The sequence below is a fragment of the Alexandromys fortis genome, unplaced genomic scaffold, assembly GCF_014885135.2.
Source record: "Alexandromys fortis isolate MF-2015 unplaced genomic scaffold, M_Fortis_MF-2015_v1.1 scaffold_186, whole genome shotgun sequence".
NCBI classification, from domain to species: Eukaryota; Metazoa; Chordata; class Mammalia; order Rodentia; family Cricetidae; genus Alexandromys; species Alexandromys fortis.
In genome coordinates, this window is record NW_026068067.1 from 2,597,626 (window position 1) to 2,614,914 (window position 17,289).

The 17,289-nt window shown below is 53.1% G+C and overlaps 1 protein-coding gene across 1 annotated transcript in view; it reads right to left on the reverse strand.

Moving 5' to 3' along the window:
- The window catches only part of Prkaca (protein kinase cAMP-activated catalytic subunit alpha), a 21,072-nt gene extending 4,378 nt beyond the window's left edge, over nt 1-16,694 (reverse strand). The window contains exons 1-8 of the mRNA XM_050120720.1: nt 16,455-16,694; nt 8,767-8,828; nt 8,349-8,477; nt 5,227-5,325; nt 3,744-3,826; nt 1,598-1,724; nt 1,413-1,508; nt 1,165-1,287 (exon numbers count right to left, since the gene is read on the reverse strand). Coding sequence (XP_049976677.1) covers nt 1,165-1,287; nt 1,413-1,508; nt 1,598-1,724; nt 3,744-3,826; nt 5,227-5,325; nt 8,349-8,477; nt 8,767-8,828; nt 16,455-16,500 — 765 coding nt within the window. The 5' untranslated portion in view covers nt 16,501-16,694. The remainder of the gene's footprint in view (nt 1-1,164; nt 1,288-1,412; nt 1,509-1,597; nt 1,725-3,743; nt 3,827-5,226; nt 5,326-8,348; nt 8,478-8,766; nt 8,829-16,454) is intronic.
- Nucleotides 16,695-17,289: the final 595 nt, after the last annotated feature.

Consider the following 17,289-nt stretch of genomic DNA (forward strand, 5'->3'; position numbering starts at 1 on the left):
GAGACCCTGTGTCAAAAAAAAAAAAAAAAAAAAAAAGACAGAAAAAGAAGCAAAGCTCATGCTGCCACGCCCCCTGGCTGTCTGCTGCTTTTCCTCTCTGATGGGAGGTGCTCATATTTCACTCACAGGTAGTTCCCAGAGGTCAGATGGCTGATGGGTAAATGAGGCTTAGAGAATCAAAGTCGGTTTGTCTCCACTTCACCTAGTAGCTGTGGCAGGGCTGGGACCTGGAGCCGGGCTGTGCCCACAACTGTCTGAGCATATGGAGACTTGGAGCCAACCAGCGGCTGAAGAGAGTGGGGTGACAGCCAGGCTCCCTTGCGAGGTGGGGCTGCTGAACACAGGGCTGGGATTCTCACTGAGGCTTCCACTTACTTCTCATGGTGCAAACTCAGACCCGTCACACTCCCTTTCTGTACCTCAGTTTCCTCACCTCTCCTACAGGGGTGCCCTTTCTTCAGGATATGGCTGAAGAGTGACCCAGAGCTAATGAATGCTGAGGACACGAACAGTCCTCCTGAAAGGAACACTGCTGCGGTTGTCTCTGTAACCCAACTGGTCTGGACTACCACTAAAGAGTGCTGTGCCACCATGCCAGGGTGACTAAGGAGGAGAGAGTATATAGCTACAGCAGCATGAGGTTTGCTGGTATGGCTGGGGCAGACATACGGGAACACGTTTATTCTGGTCTGTCAGGGCAGCACTTTCTGTATCTAGGGTTCTGGTGTGGCTCAGGCTTCCTCAGTTCTGTCAGTTGTGAGATAGATGCTCCAAAGCATTGGTAAGAGAGAGAGAGAGAAAGAGAGAGAGAGACAGAGACAGACAGACAGACAGACAGCGCCACTCCTCACTTAAGGAGTTTCCACATTATGTCAACAGTGGTGTTCCACGGCGGGCAGACCAGGGGCACAGCTGTGTGTGTGTGTCTGTGTTGCTGGGGTATCCATGCTAGGCCACTGCTCTACTACTGAGTCATACCCCTCTTCCTTGATTTTTTTTGTTTCACTAGTTAGCCCAGGCTCTCTTGGAAATTTCTATGTGGCCCAGGCTGGCCTCAGATGCTCCTGCCTCAGGCTCCTGGGTGTTAGGGTGACGGGTTGGTGGGGGAAATGTGGAAGGCGGTTTCGGTTCCTTCCAGGGATGAGCTCCATATCCTGGCCTCACCTTCCCAGAGACGATTTTCTCGTAGATCTGGATAGGCTGGTCAGCGAAGAAGGGCGGGTAACCAGCAGCCATCTCGTAGATGAGGACCCCGAGAGCCCACCAGTCCACAGCCTTGTTGTAGCCCTAGAGCAAGATGGGGGGCCATTCGATGAAGCAAGAAGGTGAAGAGGAGATGATTCCTCAGGGGCAGGGCGGGCTAGTGAGGTGGAGCAGGCCTCAGGGGTGGGGCAGGCTGGTGAGGTGCCTACTTTGCTTAGGATAATCTCAGGGGCCAAGTACTCAGGGGTCCCACACAAGGTCCAAGTACGGCCTTTCACACGCTTGGCAAAACCGAAGTCTGTCACCTGTAGGCACAAGAATAGGCAGTAGTAGGTAGGAAGAAGGGCTGCAGGCTTCCATGTGCCCGGGAGCGCCCTCCCCCGGCCATGGGCACCTGAATATAGCCCTGCTGGTCGATGAGAAGGTTCTCGGGCTTCAGGTCCCGGTAGATGAGGTCCAGGGAGTGCAGATACTCAAAGGTCAGGACGATCTGCGCCGCGTAGAAACGGGCGTGGGGCTCGCTGGTGGGGACAAGCCAGGAGGGGATGTGTGGGTGAGCATGACCACATCCGAGCGGTCCTGCAAGTGGGTCTATGTGCCCACAGAGTAAGACATCCCGTGTCTAGCTAATCAAAATGTAGATTCAAGGCTGGGCATGATGCCGTGCTCTAGTAGTTCCAGCTATGTGGGGGGCTGAGGTAGAGGGATTACATGACCCCAGGATTCCAAGACAACCTGGGTAACACAGACCCAACCAGTAGTGCAAAAACTGGGGAGCCTGACGTGGTGGCACATATCTGTCATCAGGGCACTGGGAGGCAGAGGCAGAAGGACTGACCTATGTTTGAGGCCAGTCTGGACTACATTATGCGTTCCAGGCCGGCCCAGACTACTTAGTGAGACCCTGTGTTAAAAACAAAACAAACAACAACAACAAAAAATGAAGCTTTCCACCTCCCCAGAGTCTCAGCTGTACAATTCTATACCAAAGTCAGCTAAAAGAAACTCGAGCTGGAAGGCTTAGAGGGGACAAGCACCTAGGTGAGGAGTCACCTTACCCAAGGAAGCAGTTTAAGGGGTTTTTGTCTGATAATCAGAGTTTTGGAAGAAAGTCACCAGGGTCCAGACAAGTGTCAAAACAAAGGCCACCTTGCCAGGCACGATGGCGTACACCTTGAACGCCAATGTTCCAGAGACCTGTAAGCTTTAGGTCGCTCTGGTCTACAGGTAAGTTCGAGGTTAGCCAAAGTTACATAAAGAGACCCTGTCTCAAAACCAAACAAAAATAACCCCCAAACACCCCATAGGGTCAACCACCAAGGGCTACAGGTCAAGTGAAGCTGAAGCTCACAAAACGAGGACAACTTTTAGAGAGCCTCCAGGGAGAAAGTACCAGCAAGGAGGGCAGCCACAGGGCAGGAGGCAGCCACACGGAAGGGGGGAGAGCTTTAGAGAAAAGGGAGCGCAAGGGACCAGAAAACCATGCTCAGGGCCTGGCCAGCATTGGAAAGATGACAGAAATGAAAGGGAAGGTCGTGCGCTCCTGACTAAGGCAACCCTCACAGTAGCTCACGGAGACTTTGCTTTCTGATTTGGTTTTGAAAGCGGTTGCTTGTGTTTGAGAAAGGGGCTTTTTATGCAGCCTAGGCTAGCCTCGAACTCCTGATCCTCCTGCCTCGATATCCTCAGTGCTGGGACTAGAGGTGTGCACCATTGACACTTGACAAGATGTTTGGATTTTAGTGTATACAAGATATATTTATATCTACTTGTTAAGTGACAAATAGTATAAAATTTAAAACTACATAAAATTATCCACTAATTTAAGCCGGGCGATGGTGGCGCACACCTTTAATCCCAGCACTCGGGAGGCAGAGGCAGGCGGATCTCTCTGAGTTCGAGACCAGCCTGGTCTATAGAGCTAGTGCCAGGACAGGCTCCAAAGCCACAGAGAAACCCTGTTTCGAAAAACCAAAAAAAAAAAAAAAAAAAAAATCCACTAATTTAAAAAAATCTTGCTAGGTGCAATGGTGAGTTTCTGTGGTTCCAGGAAGCTGAGAGAGAAGAAGAGAGTCAGCCTAGGATTTGAAGGTTAGCCTGGACTACATAGTATGATCGGTCGATCTCTCTCTTCCGTTTCTGTCCTAGTCACTCAGCTTGGCTGGCTGAAACATCACAAATTGCTTAGCATAACAGGAACAAAATGTCACAGGGGCTGAGTGTGGTGACAGCCGCCTGTCACATCAGCACTCAGGAGGCAAGACCAAGAGGATCTTGAGCCAAAGACCAGCTCTGGCTCTATATCAAGACCCCATCAATAAACAAACAAACACACACACACCAAGACCCCATCAATAAATAACACACACACACACACACACACACACACACCAAGACCCTATCAATAAAAAACACACACAAACAAATCAAAACAAAATCCCACCAGAACCCAGAAATATCACTTTCCATTTCTAAGCAGACTGGACTCTTCTATGTCCCTGGATAGTGGCCCCTGGGTAGCAGGGGTGGGGCCTGCTTACCTGAACCTTCCGATCCGTCGTAAGTGGGAGAACATCTCCCCACCAGGTACATACTCCATGACCATGTATAAATTTGAGTTGTCCTGTGGGAGGCAAAGCGAGTCAAGGCCCTGTCTCCAGGCACTGGGCCCCAGCTGAAGACCACAGTGGCCTGGAGGAGCAAGCACAAGCCCTCAGTGACAACTATCTTCCCAATGGCCCATGCTTCAAGCACCAGGAGCTGCATTTTCTCTGGGAGCAGGAAGAGGCAGCTGCTGCTCTGTTCTCACAGGGGAGAAGGAGAGGACTTGGGCCCTGGCTAGCTGTAGTTCTGCAATGGCTACTGTTTCAACCTCAGTTCCATCATCTGCCAAACAGGTAAGACAGGCCACAGAATTTGCAGGACCCAGAACAAAACCATGTGGGGCAGGGTGGTACACAGCTGGAGTCTCAGCTGCTGGGGTGGACAAAGACTCTGAGATCAGCCTGGGCTGGAGAGTAAGAAGAAAACATAAGCCCTGCTAAGAAAAAAAGTCTGACAGGTTGCCGGAGAGGTAGCTCTGCCTTTCCACGCTCACCACCAAAAGAACAGAAGGTTATTATTGGGACTGGGGACGCGGCTCAACTGTGGAGCACTTGTCTCCCACACACACAGCGCCGAGTTCCATTTCTAACACCGCAAGAAACAAAACAAAATTGATAAGGAGCCATGTTGTACACCTATGATTCCAGCTCTCAGAAGCTCAGGCAGGAGGGATGGTGAATTCTGGGACAGCTTGGGCTACATAGTGAGACCCTGTTTCAAAAAACAAAAACTATGCCAGGCATGGTGACTCATTCCTTTGATCCCAGCACTTGGGAGGCAGAGACAGGCAGATCTCTGAGTTTGAGGCCAGCCTGGTCTACAGATCAAGTTTCAGGACAGCCAGGGCTACACAGAGGAATTCTGCCCTGAAAAAAAAAATTTTAAAAAACTATGAACTTCTGTACAGCTTCTGCATGGGGAACTTCTGGGATGGACTCTGGTGGGGACAGGCTCTGTGGGGACGGGCTCTGTGGGGACAGGCTCTGGTGACTGTCTGAGAGGCATTCCCACAGGCTCTTATGCACCTGCGAGAACTCCTTACTCTTACAACCTCACAATAGGAGGGCTGTGCTGAGTCCCATTTCACAGATGAGAAGAGCAAGGCCCAGTGTGGTCAGTGCCTCTCCTGCAGGGCACAGGGAGGCGCAGCTCCCTGGTTGCCGAGTGGCAGTTGGGGTTCATGGAATGAGTCAGGGTGGTGACTCTGGAGGTCACTCAGGCTGGGTAACGCCCGAAGTTACTGAGCTAGCAGCTGACTAGCTGAAGAGCTCAACTGGAGGGGCCCAGGGCCCCAGTCCACCCGTTTCTGGCATTCTTCCTCCAAAGTGGGTGGCCCCAGCCCAGAGGATCAGGAGGCCATGCTCAGCATGGGCCTGGAGCCACCCTCCACCCTCCTGAAGCCCTGGCTGTGGTCCTTACCTTGAAGGAGAATTCAAGTCTGACCAGGAACGGGAAGTTGACAGCCTGCAGGATGCGTTTCTCATTTAGAGTGTGCTCAATCTGCTTCAGCTTCACCACCTGAGGCAGAAAAGAGGTGTGGGAGGGGCCTCATTCCCTAGGCTTGGTCAGGATCAGGAAGATGGGAGTGGGGGCTATTTCTTTAGCCAGATATCCACGGCCCTGGCTGTCTGCTAAGAGCTGAGAGCCCTTACGTGGCACACAATTAGGGCAGAAAGCATGTGTAGGAGCCCCCAAAACCAGAAAAACTTTGGGGGAGGGAGCCTGGGGCTTACAAAGGCCCCTATCAGACACCTGGAAAAGTCTGGAAAGTGTGTGTGTGTGTGGGGGGGGACCAGAGAAGGCTGCCTGCAAGGGTAGGAGACCTTGCCTCAAAAACAAGACTGTCAAATTTGATCCAAATCTGGTGAGCTGAGTTCAATCCCTAGAACCCACATGGCAAAAAGAGAGTACGACTCCTGCTGTCCTCTGTCCTCTACAGTGTTGCTGGGCTCTCATCTCCCAGCCCCCAATAAAAAAAATGTAACAACACCAAAAGGAGCAGCAGCAACTGAGCCCAGTGTGGCAGAGCATGCAGTCTAAACATCCCAGCACTGAGGAGACAGAGCAAGCAGGAGCTCAGGGCTAGCCTTGGCTACACAGAATTTTAAGCAAGGCTAGGTGGTAGTGGTGCATGCCTTTAATCCCAGCACTTTGAAGGCAGAGGGAAGCGGATCTCTGAGTTTGAGGTCAGCCTGGTCTACAGAGTGAGTTCCAAGACAGGCTTCAAAAACAAAAACAAACAAAAAGAATGTGAAGCTGGGCTTGGATAGATGACTGTGTCTTAAAACCAACCAACCAGTCAGCTTTACGTACAATGGTAGCATAGAAATGACTATGACAGATCCACTGTATTAATGCAAACATGGTTAAAACAAATTCCAGGGATGGATATGTAGCCCAGTGGTAGATTAACAGATGTGGGTCTTGAGTTCTAGCCCCAGGAGCTGCAAAGAACAAACAAAAAAAAAAAATCACCTGTTTCTTTGTATGCTTTTGATGGGCTAGCAAGAAAATGTCAAAATCCCTCTGTTAGGGTTCAGGGGCAGCTCAGTGGCAGAACAACTCCCTAGAATGTGAAAGACCCAGGACCACACACAAACAGAAATAAAGTCCAATGAAGAAATCCTGTAACCCGTGCTGTGTCTCGGTGTCATCATCAAACAGGATCAGAGATCTTCATGGGTCTGGAGAGGTAGCTTAGTGGCCAAAAGCGAGACTCCATTTCCAAACAAAGTTTTTTGTTTTTGTTTTTGTTGTTGTTGTTGTTATTTTAAGGCAGGGTATCACACAGCCAGGATGGCAAAGGATTTGCTGTGAAGATGACCTCGACTTCCTCATCCACCTACTCCCTCCTCAGTGCTGGGATGTCCCCTCACACACAGCTTTAAAATAAAATTCCGTGTGGGTCTGTGTATGCACTCATCTGTGCACACACATGTTGAGGATGACCATGGTGAGCTTCCTCAATCAGAGAGGCAGAGAGAGGCAGGTGGATCTCTGAGTTCAAGGACAGCCAGAGCTACACAGAGAAACCAGATCTCATAAAACAAAACTATTCTGCGTGTTTGTGTGCGTCCAGGTGTGTGTACCATGGCAGGTGTGACGATCAGAGAATAACTGGGTATAGGTCCTCGCCTCCCAACTTGTTTAATGGTAGGCTCCTGTCTGCTGCTACACAGGACAGGCTGGACTCTGTGAGCTCCCTCCCAGGAGCTCTCAGCCCTAGCTCACAGCAGGAATCCTGACACGAACAGTGCTGCTGTGCTGGGCTTTGTGTGCACCCTGGGGACTGAACTCAGATCCCCATGCTTGCCTGCGAGGTGACTAGTCCACCAAGGCTATCTTTTCAGCCTTCCAACTTGTACGTTTCTTTCTTTAAATTCATTTTCTGTATGTGTGTGTGTGTGGGGGGGGTGCGTGCTTATGCCATGACACACTTGGAGAGGTCAGAGGGCACTTGATCTTGGCCAAAGGACAACTTGTGGGAGTGGTTCTCTTCTTCCACCATGTGGGTTCTGGGGACTGAACTAAGGTTATCATACTTGGTGGGCAAGCAAGCGCCTTTAACTCACTGAGCCATCTCTCCACTCCCATCCTCTGCCGCACTGTTTTGAAACAGCTGGTCAACAAGCCACATACGCACATGCACACGCACGCGCACACACACGCACATACACACACACACACACACGCACATACACACACACACACTAATACATTTTTCAAAGAACTTCTGTTCTTTGAAAACACACACCTTTAATTCCAGCACTGAGGAGGCAGAAGCAGGTAAATCTCTGCCAGTTCAAGGCCAACCCCTGGTCTACAAAGTGCTACGTAGAGAAACCCTATCTTGAAAAACAAAACAAAACAAGGAAGCCGGGGTGGTGGCGCACGCCTTTAATCCCAGCACTTGGGAGGCAGAGGCAGGCGGATCTCTCAGAGTTCGAGACCAGCCTGGTCTACAGAGCTAGTTCCAGGACAGGCTCCAAAACCACAGAGAAACCCTGTCTAGAAAAAAAAACAAGGAACCGTGTAAACCTTACTTTCTCTGAACACCTGTGTGTTCTTGTGGGGGTGGCACATGCCCTTATCACCCTCGGGGCTAACAGACTGTGGAGGACAAGGGGACATACGGGGACAGGTTCAAAGACACTACTGAGTACAGATAGCAAAGTTCGCAGAGTTCTGGCCTGTGTGTGCAGCAACACTGTGACCCTCACATCCTTTCCCGCTTATTTCATCTTTTGCAAAGGTGAGGATGGAATCTAGGGCCTTGAGGATGTTGGTCCAGTGCTCTGCCTCTGAGCTGCACCCTAACAGTGGACATGAAACCACCAGTGGAGATCTTTGTGAGTTCGAGGACAGCCTGGTCTACAAAGCGAGTTCCAGGACAGTCAGGGCTGGTACACAGAGAAACCCTATCTCGAAAAGCCAGAAAAAACAAACAAGAAACCCACAAGTGGAATACTTACAAAGCCTAAGACAAGACGCACATACACAACCACTTCCCTCTCCTGAGCTCAGCAGTGTTTGGTCCTTACCTTCTGTTTGTCCAAGATCTTCATGGCGTAGTGGTTCCCGGTCTCCTTGTGCTTCACAAGCATCACTCGCCCGAAGGAGCCGGTGCCAAGGGTCTTGATTCTATCAAACTGGTCCAACTGGGCTGTATTCTGTGGACAGGGAAGGGAGGGCTCAGGGGTGCCTCTCTGCATACTTCTGGGCTGGGGAGTCCCCTATGCCACCGGCAGAGGGGGCCCTGGGGAATGGGTGGAGACGACCCAGGGGACATTCTTCCAGGCAGGGTGGCAGGGGCCAGATCCGGCCTTGGCCTGGGGCCCAGGAGTTGCTGGCAGCTGCATTGGTGAGCAGGGGCTGCCAGGTGCAAGGGTACAAATGGGGTGGGGGCCTGGTGATGAGAAGCAGGGTCACCGTGGGAACTGCTCGGTCTGAGGTGCGTACCTGAGAAGGGCTCTCCCATTTTTTCAGGAAGTCTTCCTTGGCCTTGGCTAGGAACTCTTTCACTGCGGGGAGAGAGAGAAGGTTAGGGGGAAGAGTCCCTGCTTCAAGGCACATCAAGATTTTCCACTCTGGTGGAAAGTGGGGTGCCGCTGTTTCAAGTCAGAGTCTGATATTTTACCAGTGTCTTTGGGGGATCCTAGAGGCAACCTGGGGAATCATGATTGGACTGGGGCCTGAGTACCGTTTTAATTACAGAGGTGGGTCCCAGATTCTGGTAACTCCTAAACAGGGCTCACAGAGACCCAGGGGTGCATAGGACCAAGAGGCACATAGGCCAGCCCACCCCACACTCCCTAGCACTGACAGACATTCCTTGGCCAGGACTGTGCCAGCTGAGGTATTTATAGCCTCTGATCTGGCTGCTCGTCTGTTGAGGCCAGGCTCTGGTGGAGGCCTGTAGGGGTAGTGTAGCAGGCGCCCTTGGGGGGCTCAGCTGTCACCTTGGCCCCCGTTGGCTCTGTGCCTGCTTCTGCTGAGGGGCTGCCTCCCTTCAGGCACACTCCTCCCTGGCGCCTGCAGCATCCTGAGGCCAGCATCTCATCTCCTAATGTAGAAGCTGTCCCTGGTAACTGGCTGGACACCCACTTCATCCACACTCTTATTTGATCTACCTGACAACCTTCCTTACATCTATCTGTTTTACTCAGTTAACAGCTCAGGAAAACGAGGCCTCACGACAGTTCACTGCTGTGCACAGCCCCTGAGAGGCAGCTAGGGGACAACTTCAGGACAGGAGCTCAGAGTCGGTCTGGATCATGATGGGCTATGCATCTCTAGACAACTCATCTAATCTTTCTGGGTCTCAATTTTCCACATGAACAAATGGGGATAAAGCACTGATGATCTTGGAGGGTGGTGGGGTGGAGTCAGAAAAGCCAGGTGTATGGTACAGAAATGCCAGTTGTGACAGCTGATAGCTGTGATACTAACCTTAGTAGGCAACTCAACTAAAACCCCAGCAGCTGGACACACCTGTGAGGGGTTTCTTTATTAGACCATGCGAGGTGGGAGGACCCACCGTAAGCCCCCACAAAGGACATGAGAAGGACATGAGGAGAACATGTTGCTGTGGCCTGCTTGTCCTCTCGCACTGGCAAGGCCACCTGTCCTGCTGCCGAGGCGTTCGTTCCTTTGCTGGTATCAGAACCTACTTCTTCAGTATTTGATTGCAGACTGAAAGGCAGCAGTTGCCCAGGAATCTTCCAGAACTCCAGCACTATTGGGGCTGCTGAGACATCCAGTCTTAGGCTTGAACAACTACCCAAACCACAGCCTGCGAGCCACTCTAGTAAATAAATCCCATATATAAATATGCATTCTGCCAGTTCTGTTCCTTCAGAGAACTATGGCTAATACTTTCTTGTTTTTCCCTTTGAGACAGGATCTCTCTCTATAGTCCTGGCTGTCTTAGAACTCACTATGTAGACCAGATTAGCCTCAAACTCACAGAGATCCACCTCTGCCCCCATCTCTGTCTCCTGAGTGCTAGGATTAAAGGCACAGGTCACCACAGCCAGCCCCTCTCTTGATTTTTTTGAGACAAGACCTTACACTGTAGAACAGGATGACAGGACACTACGTAGCTCAGGATGGCCTTGAACTCAGAGCAGTTCTCCTGGCTCAGGTTCCCTAGTACTGGGATAGGTCAGGGAGCAGGGAGGACAGTACCAAGAGGAGCAGGCTTAGAGTAAAGGCATAGGCTTACAAGATCAAGACTTTGGGAGCTGAGGCAGGATTCTGAGTTCAAAGCCAGCCTAGAATGTATAGCAAGAACCTGTGCTGAGGGAAGAGACTGGCGCTGTACCTCGGCAGCAGCGCACTTCCCAGCATGCACAAGGCCTGGGTTCCATCCCAAGCAGGACAACATAAAAGAAAAACCTCAGCTGCAGTCCCCGAACTAGGAAGCTGAGACAGCAAGCTCTCACACAAGGCAGGCCTCTGGAGAAGTAAACAAAGAAAGCGAAGGCGATGGTGCTGCACACACACAGCAGGAACTATGTGTAGCCCCCGACGGAGCCCACTTACCTGCTGCCTGCCCCTAACCAGCATGGGGGTTAGGGAGCATGGGCAAATCTGGGGCCTCTCAGCTCCCAGCCAGGATTCAGGGTGCTGACTGGGGTTTTAGTCCCCAGAAAGTGCAGCGCAGATAACCCAGGAAACGGACAGCCAGGTGGGCCCAGAGGAACAGCTGCAACCACAGCTGGAAGGTGACATCGTCCTCCTGCTCACTACTTCCAGACCCCACATCCATCCCAGGTGGCCCTGGGTTCTATCTGCAATCTCTTCTTGGCTGGAGTAACCAGTGTGTCTTGGTAAGGTCTGGGGGTTGGGAAAGGAGTTGGTTGCCACGGAAGCATTTAAAGGCACCTGCTCCAGGCTGGCCAAGGTCTGCAGAGGCTCTCCTTGGCAGCGGGAGGTGGGAAGATTCTCTAGAGGGTGTCCCTCTGGCTGGCCTGCCCTTCCAGGGATGCCCATGGCTCCCAGGATGTCTCCCCCAGTGGTGTAGTCTGCACGAAGTCCATGGCCTGGAGTGCTGCCCACGGGCAGAGGTGAAGGAGTTAAGGCCCCAGCCCAGGCACCAGGCACCAGCTCTCCAGAGGTTAAAGAAGCCCCAGAGCTTGTTAATTAGCTGCAAGAACAGCGGAGAGGAAGGCCTGGGTGGGAAACAGTGGCAAAAGCCACCTATCGTGTCTGAGTCTCCTCTTAGTAAGAAGCCCCCAAATCCTGCTACCCCTGAGAGAAATGGATACATCTGGGTCTCTGTCTTGTTCCTTTGCAGGGGCGAGAGGGGAACAGTGTCCTGGGATGTCCTTGGCCTCTGTCAAACCGTGCCCTGTGCTTGGCTCTGTTCTCAGTCATGAAAAGTCCAAACCGGAAATGAATGGCTAAACTTGGGTGGGGGAGGGGAAGGTAGCGTTAATCATCATCTTCCTTCTTTCCTGGCTCCCAAAGCTGAGAGCTCTACAGTGGCCTTCCTGGGGCTGCCAGGCACCCATGGACCCTGCTGAACAGGAAGTGGACAAGGAGGCTAGCCCAGCTGCTCTCAGCCTTCTCCCACTTGGAAGGGAAGGGTGTCATTGGCCTCTATTCTTTGGATCTGATGTACTGAGAAAACTCCAGATACCTCTAGCAAAGTCAGTGCTACAGCAAGACGCAGAAATCACCTTGGATTCAAGCACGAGGGACACAGCAGCAGGCCAGAGTACACTACACTGTACCCCCAGTTTGAGGAGGGCCCTGTCTGGCAGGGTTCAGGGTACCAAGCTGGACTATACCCAGGTCTAAGGTGGACCAATCCTCATTCTGGGCTGAATCCCAAGACTAGGTGGGATGACTCCATGCCCCGTCTGAGCTGGAGCTCCACTCAGGACAGACCATCTGCTTTGGTCTGAAATGGGCCATTCATCCCCTCTGCTCTTCTTTCTCAGGCCCCCTAGTCCAGGATGTTAAGAGAGGAGGGGTTTCCAGGGATACCCACGGAGTCTTCAGATTCTTTCTCTCTACCTGCTCCCCTAAACCTCTATCACAGCCCCTCCCTGACTTAAGGGGCAGACAGTGCCTAGGAAGTTGCTATAGCAACAGGGCTCAGCCTCACCATCGTTGGAGCTGGAAGCCATCACTCAGTCTTTCTCAGGGCACTAGCACACTACGGTGGCTGGGAAGCCTCATAAGATCTGCTGCACCAGTTTAGCTGCCAGTCCTCAGGGCCCTGCCTGTAGAGGGAGCCAGGGAGTTGTAGGGTGGGAATAGGGTAAGAAACTCAACCTGTAGACTAGTCGGTGCAAGGGGAGGGCAGATAGAATCCTTCAAACTTCTGTTGGCCTGACTGGGCAAAAGGCAAAGCTGTCTGGGAAGACCCTCTTGGGCACCCATACAACTGCCAATGGTAACAAGGGTTTGACCGTTGAACCTCTATAGGATGTGAGAAGACAAATCTTTCTATTCAGGAATGTCCTGAGGACATCTTTCCTCAGTGACTGGACCGACTTGTCACGTGGACTTCTTCGGGGTTCCCTGTGGATCAGCTCTCTGAGGTGTGTACTAGCTGAGACCTGAGCCCCACTTGGCTATTCGCACTGGCAGCTTCCTGGAACCTGACCTTTCCCCTCCGTCCTCTAGGCTTCTGGCCCATCAACATCTGTGGCATTTTAGGGTGCAGACTCCCCTTATCTTATTCCATCCTGGGTTGCTTCTAGACCCTTGCCCTCTTGGTCAAGGAGACAGCAAGCTTTGCCCCGCCTGGGCAAAACCATGGCAGTGCAGTGGGTTGTAAGATACCTGCTTGGGGCCTAGGACAGCTTGGGTATATTCCCAACCCCAGAGGGGTAGGTATGTGGCAGATGAAATGCAGGTGCCCCCTGCAGGCTGGTGTGGCTACTGCCCCAGTCCTGCTTACATGAGAGGAGACCCCAGGCAAAGGGACTCCCTTTCTCACCCCATTCTCTCTAGGGGTGGAAGGATGCCTCTGAAGTCTGACTAGGTCTCAGGAGCAGAGCACAAAACCCTAGTGGTACTGAGGGTTGAACCTAGGGTCTTGAACATTCTCTGCAGGCAATGTACCACTGAGCTGTGTCTCCAGCTCTTACCTACTTTTATTAAGTATTTATTATTACTTTTACTAAGATAGCTTCTCATTAAGTTGCCCAGACTATCTTAGAATTTAAGATTCTCTTGCTTTGGCCTCCCAAGAAGCTAGGTCAATAAGCCTGTACCCACTTCCGTATTGTTACATTGGTTTGTTGTTGTTGTTTGTTTTGAGACAGGGTTTCTCTGTGTAGCTTTGGTGCCTGTCCTGGAACTAGCTCTTGTAGACCAGGCTGGCCTCCAGCTTACACCTGCTTCTGCCTCCCAAGGGCTGGGGTTAAAAGCCTGGGTCCCCCACCGCCGGGCAGTTACATTGTATTTTAATGTACATCAGAGACTATAAAAGGCAATCTCAGACTGCTATAGCTTAGAACCTATGAGCAAAAATGAGTACAGTCTTTACTTTTTTTTTTTTTTAAAGGCCATGTCTCCTTTGTAGCCCAGGCTGACCTCAAACTCAGGTCCTTTCTGACTCACAGTCCCTCGCTTGCTTGTTCCAGGCGGGAGTCGCTATGCCTGTCTTATTATTTTTAATTTTCCACATTTATTGTGTATGTACACGCATCCTTGTGGAAGTCAGAGGACAACATGTAGGAGCCAGTTCTCCTTCCACCATGTGGGTTCCAGGCAGACAATTCAAACTGGCATGCTTGGCAGCAAAACAATCTTTACCTGTTGATCCATCTTGATGAACACAGGTTTTATTTGTATCTTGATACAAGGTCTTGCTGTCACCTAAGCTAGCCTTTAACTCTTGGGCTCAAACAATCCTTCTGCGTCAGCTTCTTGAATGGCTGGTAGTACCAATATACACTACTATTCACAGTTTTTTTTTTATCATTTTAAATTAGAAAAGCGTGGCTGGGGTTTAACTCCTATGGAGGCAGCTTAAGAAAGTCTGTGCTGAAGGCTGGACCATGGCGGCGCATGCCTTTAATCCCAGCACTTGGGAAGCAGAGACAAGCAGATCTCTGGGAGTTTGAGGCTATCCTGGTCTACAGATCAAGTTCCTGGCCAGGTGGAACTATACAGGGAGACCCTGTCTCAAAAAGTCAAAACAAATAAAAGAACATCTGAGTTGAGATGTTCTGTGGTCCAAGAAATCTGCTGGTAGGCAGATCTGGGTGTGAATCCTGCCTGTATGATGTCATCTGCGTCATCTGGAGAGAAATCATCAGAATAAGTGTATCTATGGAGACTATTTAAGTTAGAGCTCTCGGATGCCGATAAACAGTGGCTGGACTTCATCCCAATGAAACAGCTGGCCAACTCAGAGACTCTGATCTTTTTCTTGGGCTCTTTCCCCTCTGTGGCTCTTAGTTCCTGCTCAATCTGTTTGATATGCTTGAAGCTTTTCTAGCACTATGTTCAACTCTCAAAAGGGCTACTGCAGTATACAGTCTACTGCCAGGACCATCTACCTCCTGGGGGGGCCTCACTTGCCAAGGGAGCTGGCCCTCCCCTTCCGCCTGGGCCCCTCCAAGCTCAAGTCCAAGACCTTTTTGAGTACTACCCACCTGCTCCTCTGTCATCAAGCCCTCAACTACAAGCACTTGCCTCTCCGTCCCCCGCCCATCGGTGACATGCCAGGCCTCTTAAGGCTCCTGTGCTGTCTGGAAGGCGGGGGAGGGGCAGAAAGTTCTTGGGCTTAGTAGCATTCTGGGGACTCAGATGCTGAGAAGGGCAGAGCTGGTCATAGCCTTCCTTTTGGGGAGGTCTGACTATTTCTGGGTAACCGAAGGGGTTCTCAGCGGCAGTCCAGCTTTAGCTTGGATTACACAATTTTAAGAGACGCAAGTATTGGGAACAGGGCACAAGGCCCTTTCTGAAAGTATTTCAAATACAGTTTCTTTCCCTGGTTAAAAAAAAATTCAGCATGTTTAGGGATGGGGGCGGGATGGGGTGGGGGGTGGAACACACCTCCCTTTGGGTGAGTCCTGGGTATGCACAGAATCCATCTCTCCTCAGCAAACCAAATCATTAGTTGTCACCTATGGCTGGATGGCGTTTCCCTACCCTTGCAGTTCCTCCTTCTGACCATCCCAATTCAAGTCGAATGAGCCCCTGCTAACACTACATTTCATTCTCAGCCTTGAACCAGGAGGAGTGAAGCAGCCCCAGGGACTGGGTGAATGACAGAACCGCAGTTGTGAAACGACCATTTATTGGGGGGCAGGGGGCTTCCAAGGAACCCAGAGCTCAGGACAGGCCAGGAGATGGGAGAGTGCTCGGCCGATTTCCCCCACCCGTAACCCCAGAAAGAGGACAGACGCAATGGCTCTGAGCGAGGCCAGCTCGAACTTGGATCTGGAAGCGCAGAAGCAGCTCTCTAGGTTCATAAACAGTCTGCCACCCCAGCTAGGGCCAGACGCTTACGGAGGAGGCAGTGACAGGATGAGAGGGGCAGAGGGACCCAGAAAGATCTTGTCCCCCATGCCAAGTGACACAGAAGGGGAAAACAATGCAAGAGGTGGCCCTGGGAAACGCTCATGGGGACAGGGGGGCTTGGAGGTGGGGGACTGTGGTTATGAGGCTCACAGGCAGGGGTAGGGGAAAGATGGCGGGGGCTGGAGGGGGAGGGGTGTGGTCACCAAGTGGCCAAGGTCCCTGCAGAGTGGACCCCACAGCACTCCCGAGACTGGCAGGAGCCTGGATCAGGGTCAGGCATTGGGGCTTGTGTGGAAAAGGTGAGTGACGAAGTGTGGGGAGGGATTAGAATCTGGGAAAAGGGACTAGAAGAGGAGGGGGTGGGGTGGTGACAGGGCCCCATCTGGGGCCCCGGCGGTCATACATGCAATGGTTGGCAGTGACAGCTGGGTGGGGGGGCACGGCCTTTGCAGTGGGGGATGGTTGGTCATGGGCACGGGGGGCCCTACTGGGGGCAAGGTACGTCTGCGGTGCTTGGACCTCAGCGTGGACAGGCATCAGGCAGGGGTGCAGGCGGACAGGATTGGGGGGGCATGTGGGGGAGGGGCCATGCAGTGATGGGCAGAGCACGGGCAGGCCGCACGCAGCGGAGATCAGGGTGACGGCCGGGAACTCACCGCTCTCCTGCTCGCTGCCCTTCTTGGCGGCGGCGGCGTTGCCCATCGCGGCGGCGTCGCGGCCGGGGCCGGTCCCGGAGCTGCGGCGCGGCGGGTGCTAAGGCGGCCGGCGGCCCCGGAGCGCGCTGGGCAGCGGAGGCGGCGGCCCCTGGGGCTGGCTGCGCTGGCTGCGGCGCCACGACCCCCGCCCAGCCCCTGCTTCCCGCGTCTCTCTGCGCCCGCCCGCGGGGGAGCCTCAGCCCAAGTCCTCTGTCCGTGACGCCCCCGCAGCCCGCCGCCCATTGGTTCAGGCCTCCCTGACTGACAGCCCCACGCCACTGTCTATTGGCCCGCTGAAACCTTCCCGCGCTACCATAGGCTCCCGGGTGCTTGACGCGAGTTGCAGGCGCTCAGCCACTCACGGGCTCGCGAGGCCACAGTCGGGCGGGCGATCGCCTGTGATTGGCCGAGAAGCCCTACAAGGCTTGGGGCTCGCCCTGCGAGGCTGCCCATTGGCTGAGACGCGCGGCTCCGGTCAGTGTCAGTCTCGGGGTGAGAGGGCGGGGCAGCTGCGCAGGCTGCGGCCCGGGCAGCGGGCGGGGCGACGGCTGGAGGGTAGCCGGGCGGCAGGCGCTCGCTGCGAGGTGCGGGAGGCGGTCCCGGCGCACGCCCGTGTGGCACCGTGAGCGCTGCAGTCTCCCGCCCCTGCCCAGTGCGGCAGCGGCCACGGGCCAGCGGAGGCTGACGCCACGGCGGACGGGCGCAGCGGCTTGTCCACCTGCCAGAGGGGGAGGGGCCGGCTGGCGCCGCGGGTCAGAGGTCGCCGGGCGCCGTTCGGCGTCATTCATAAGGCCTG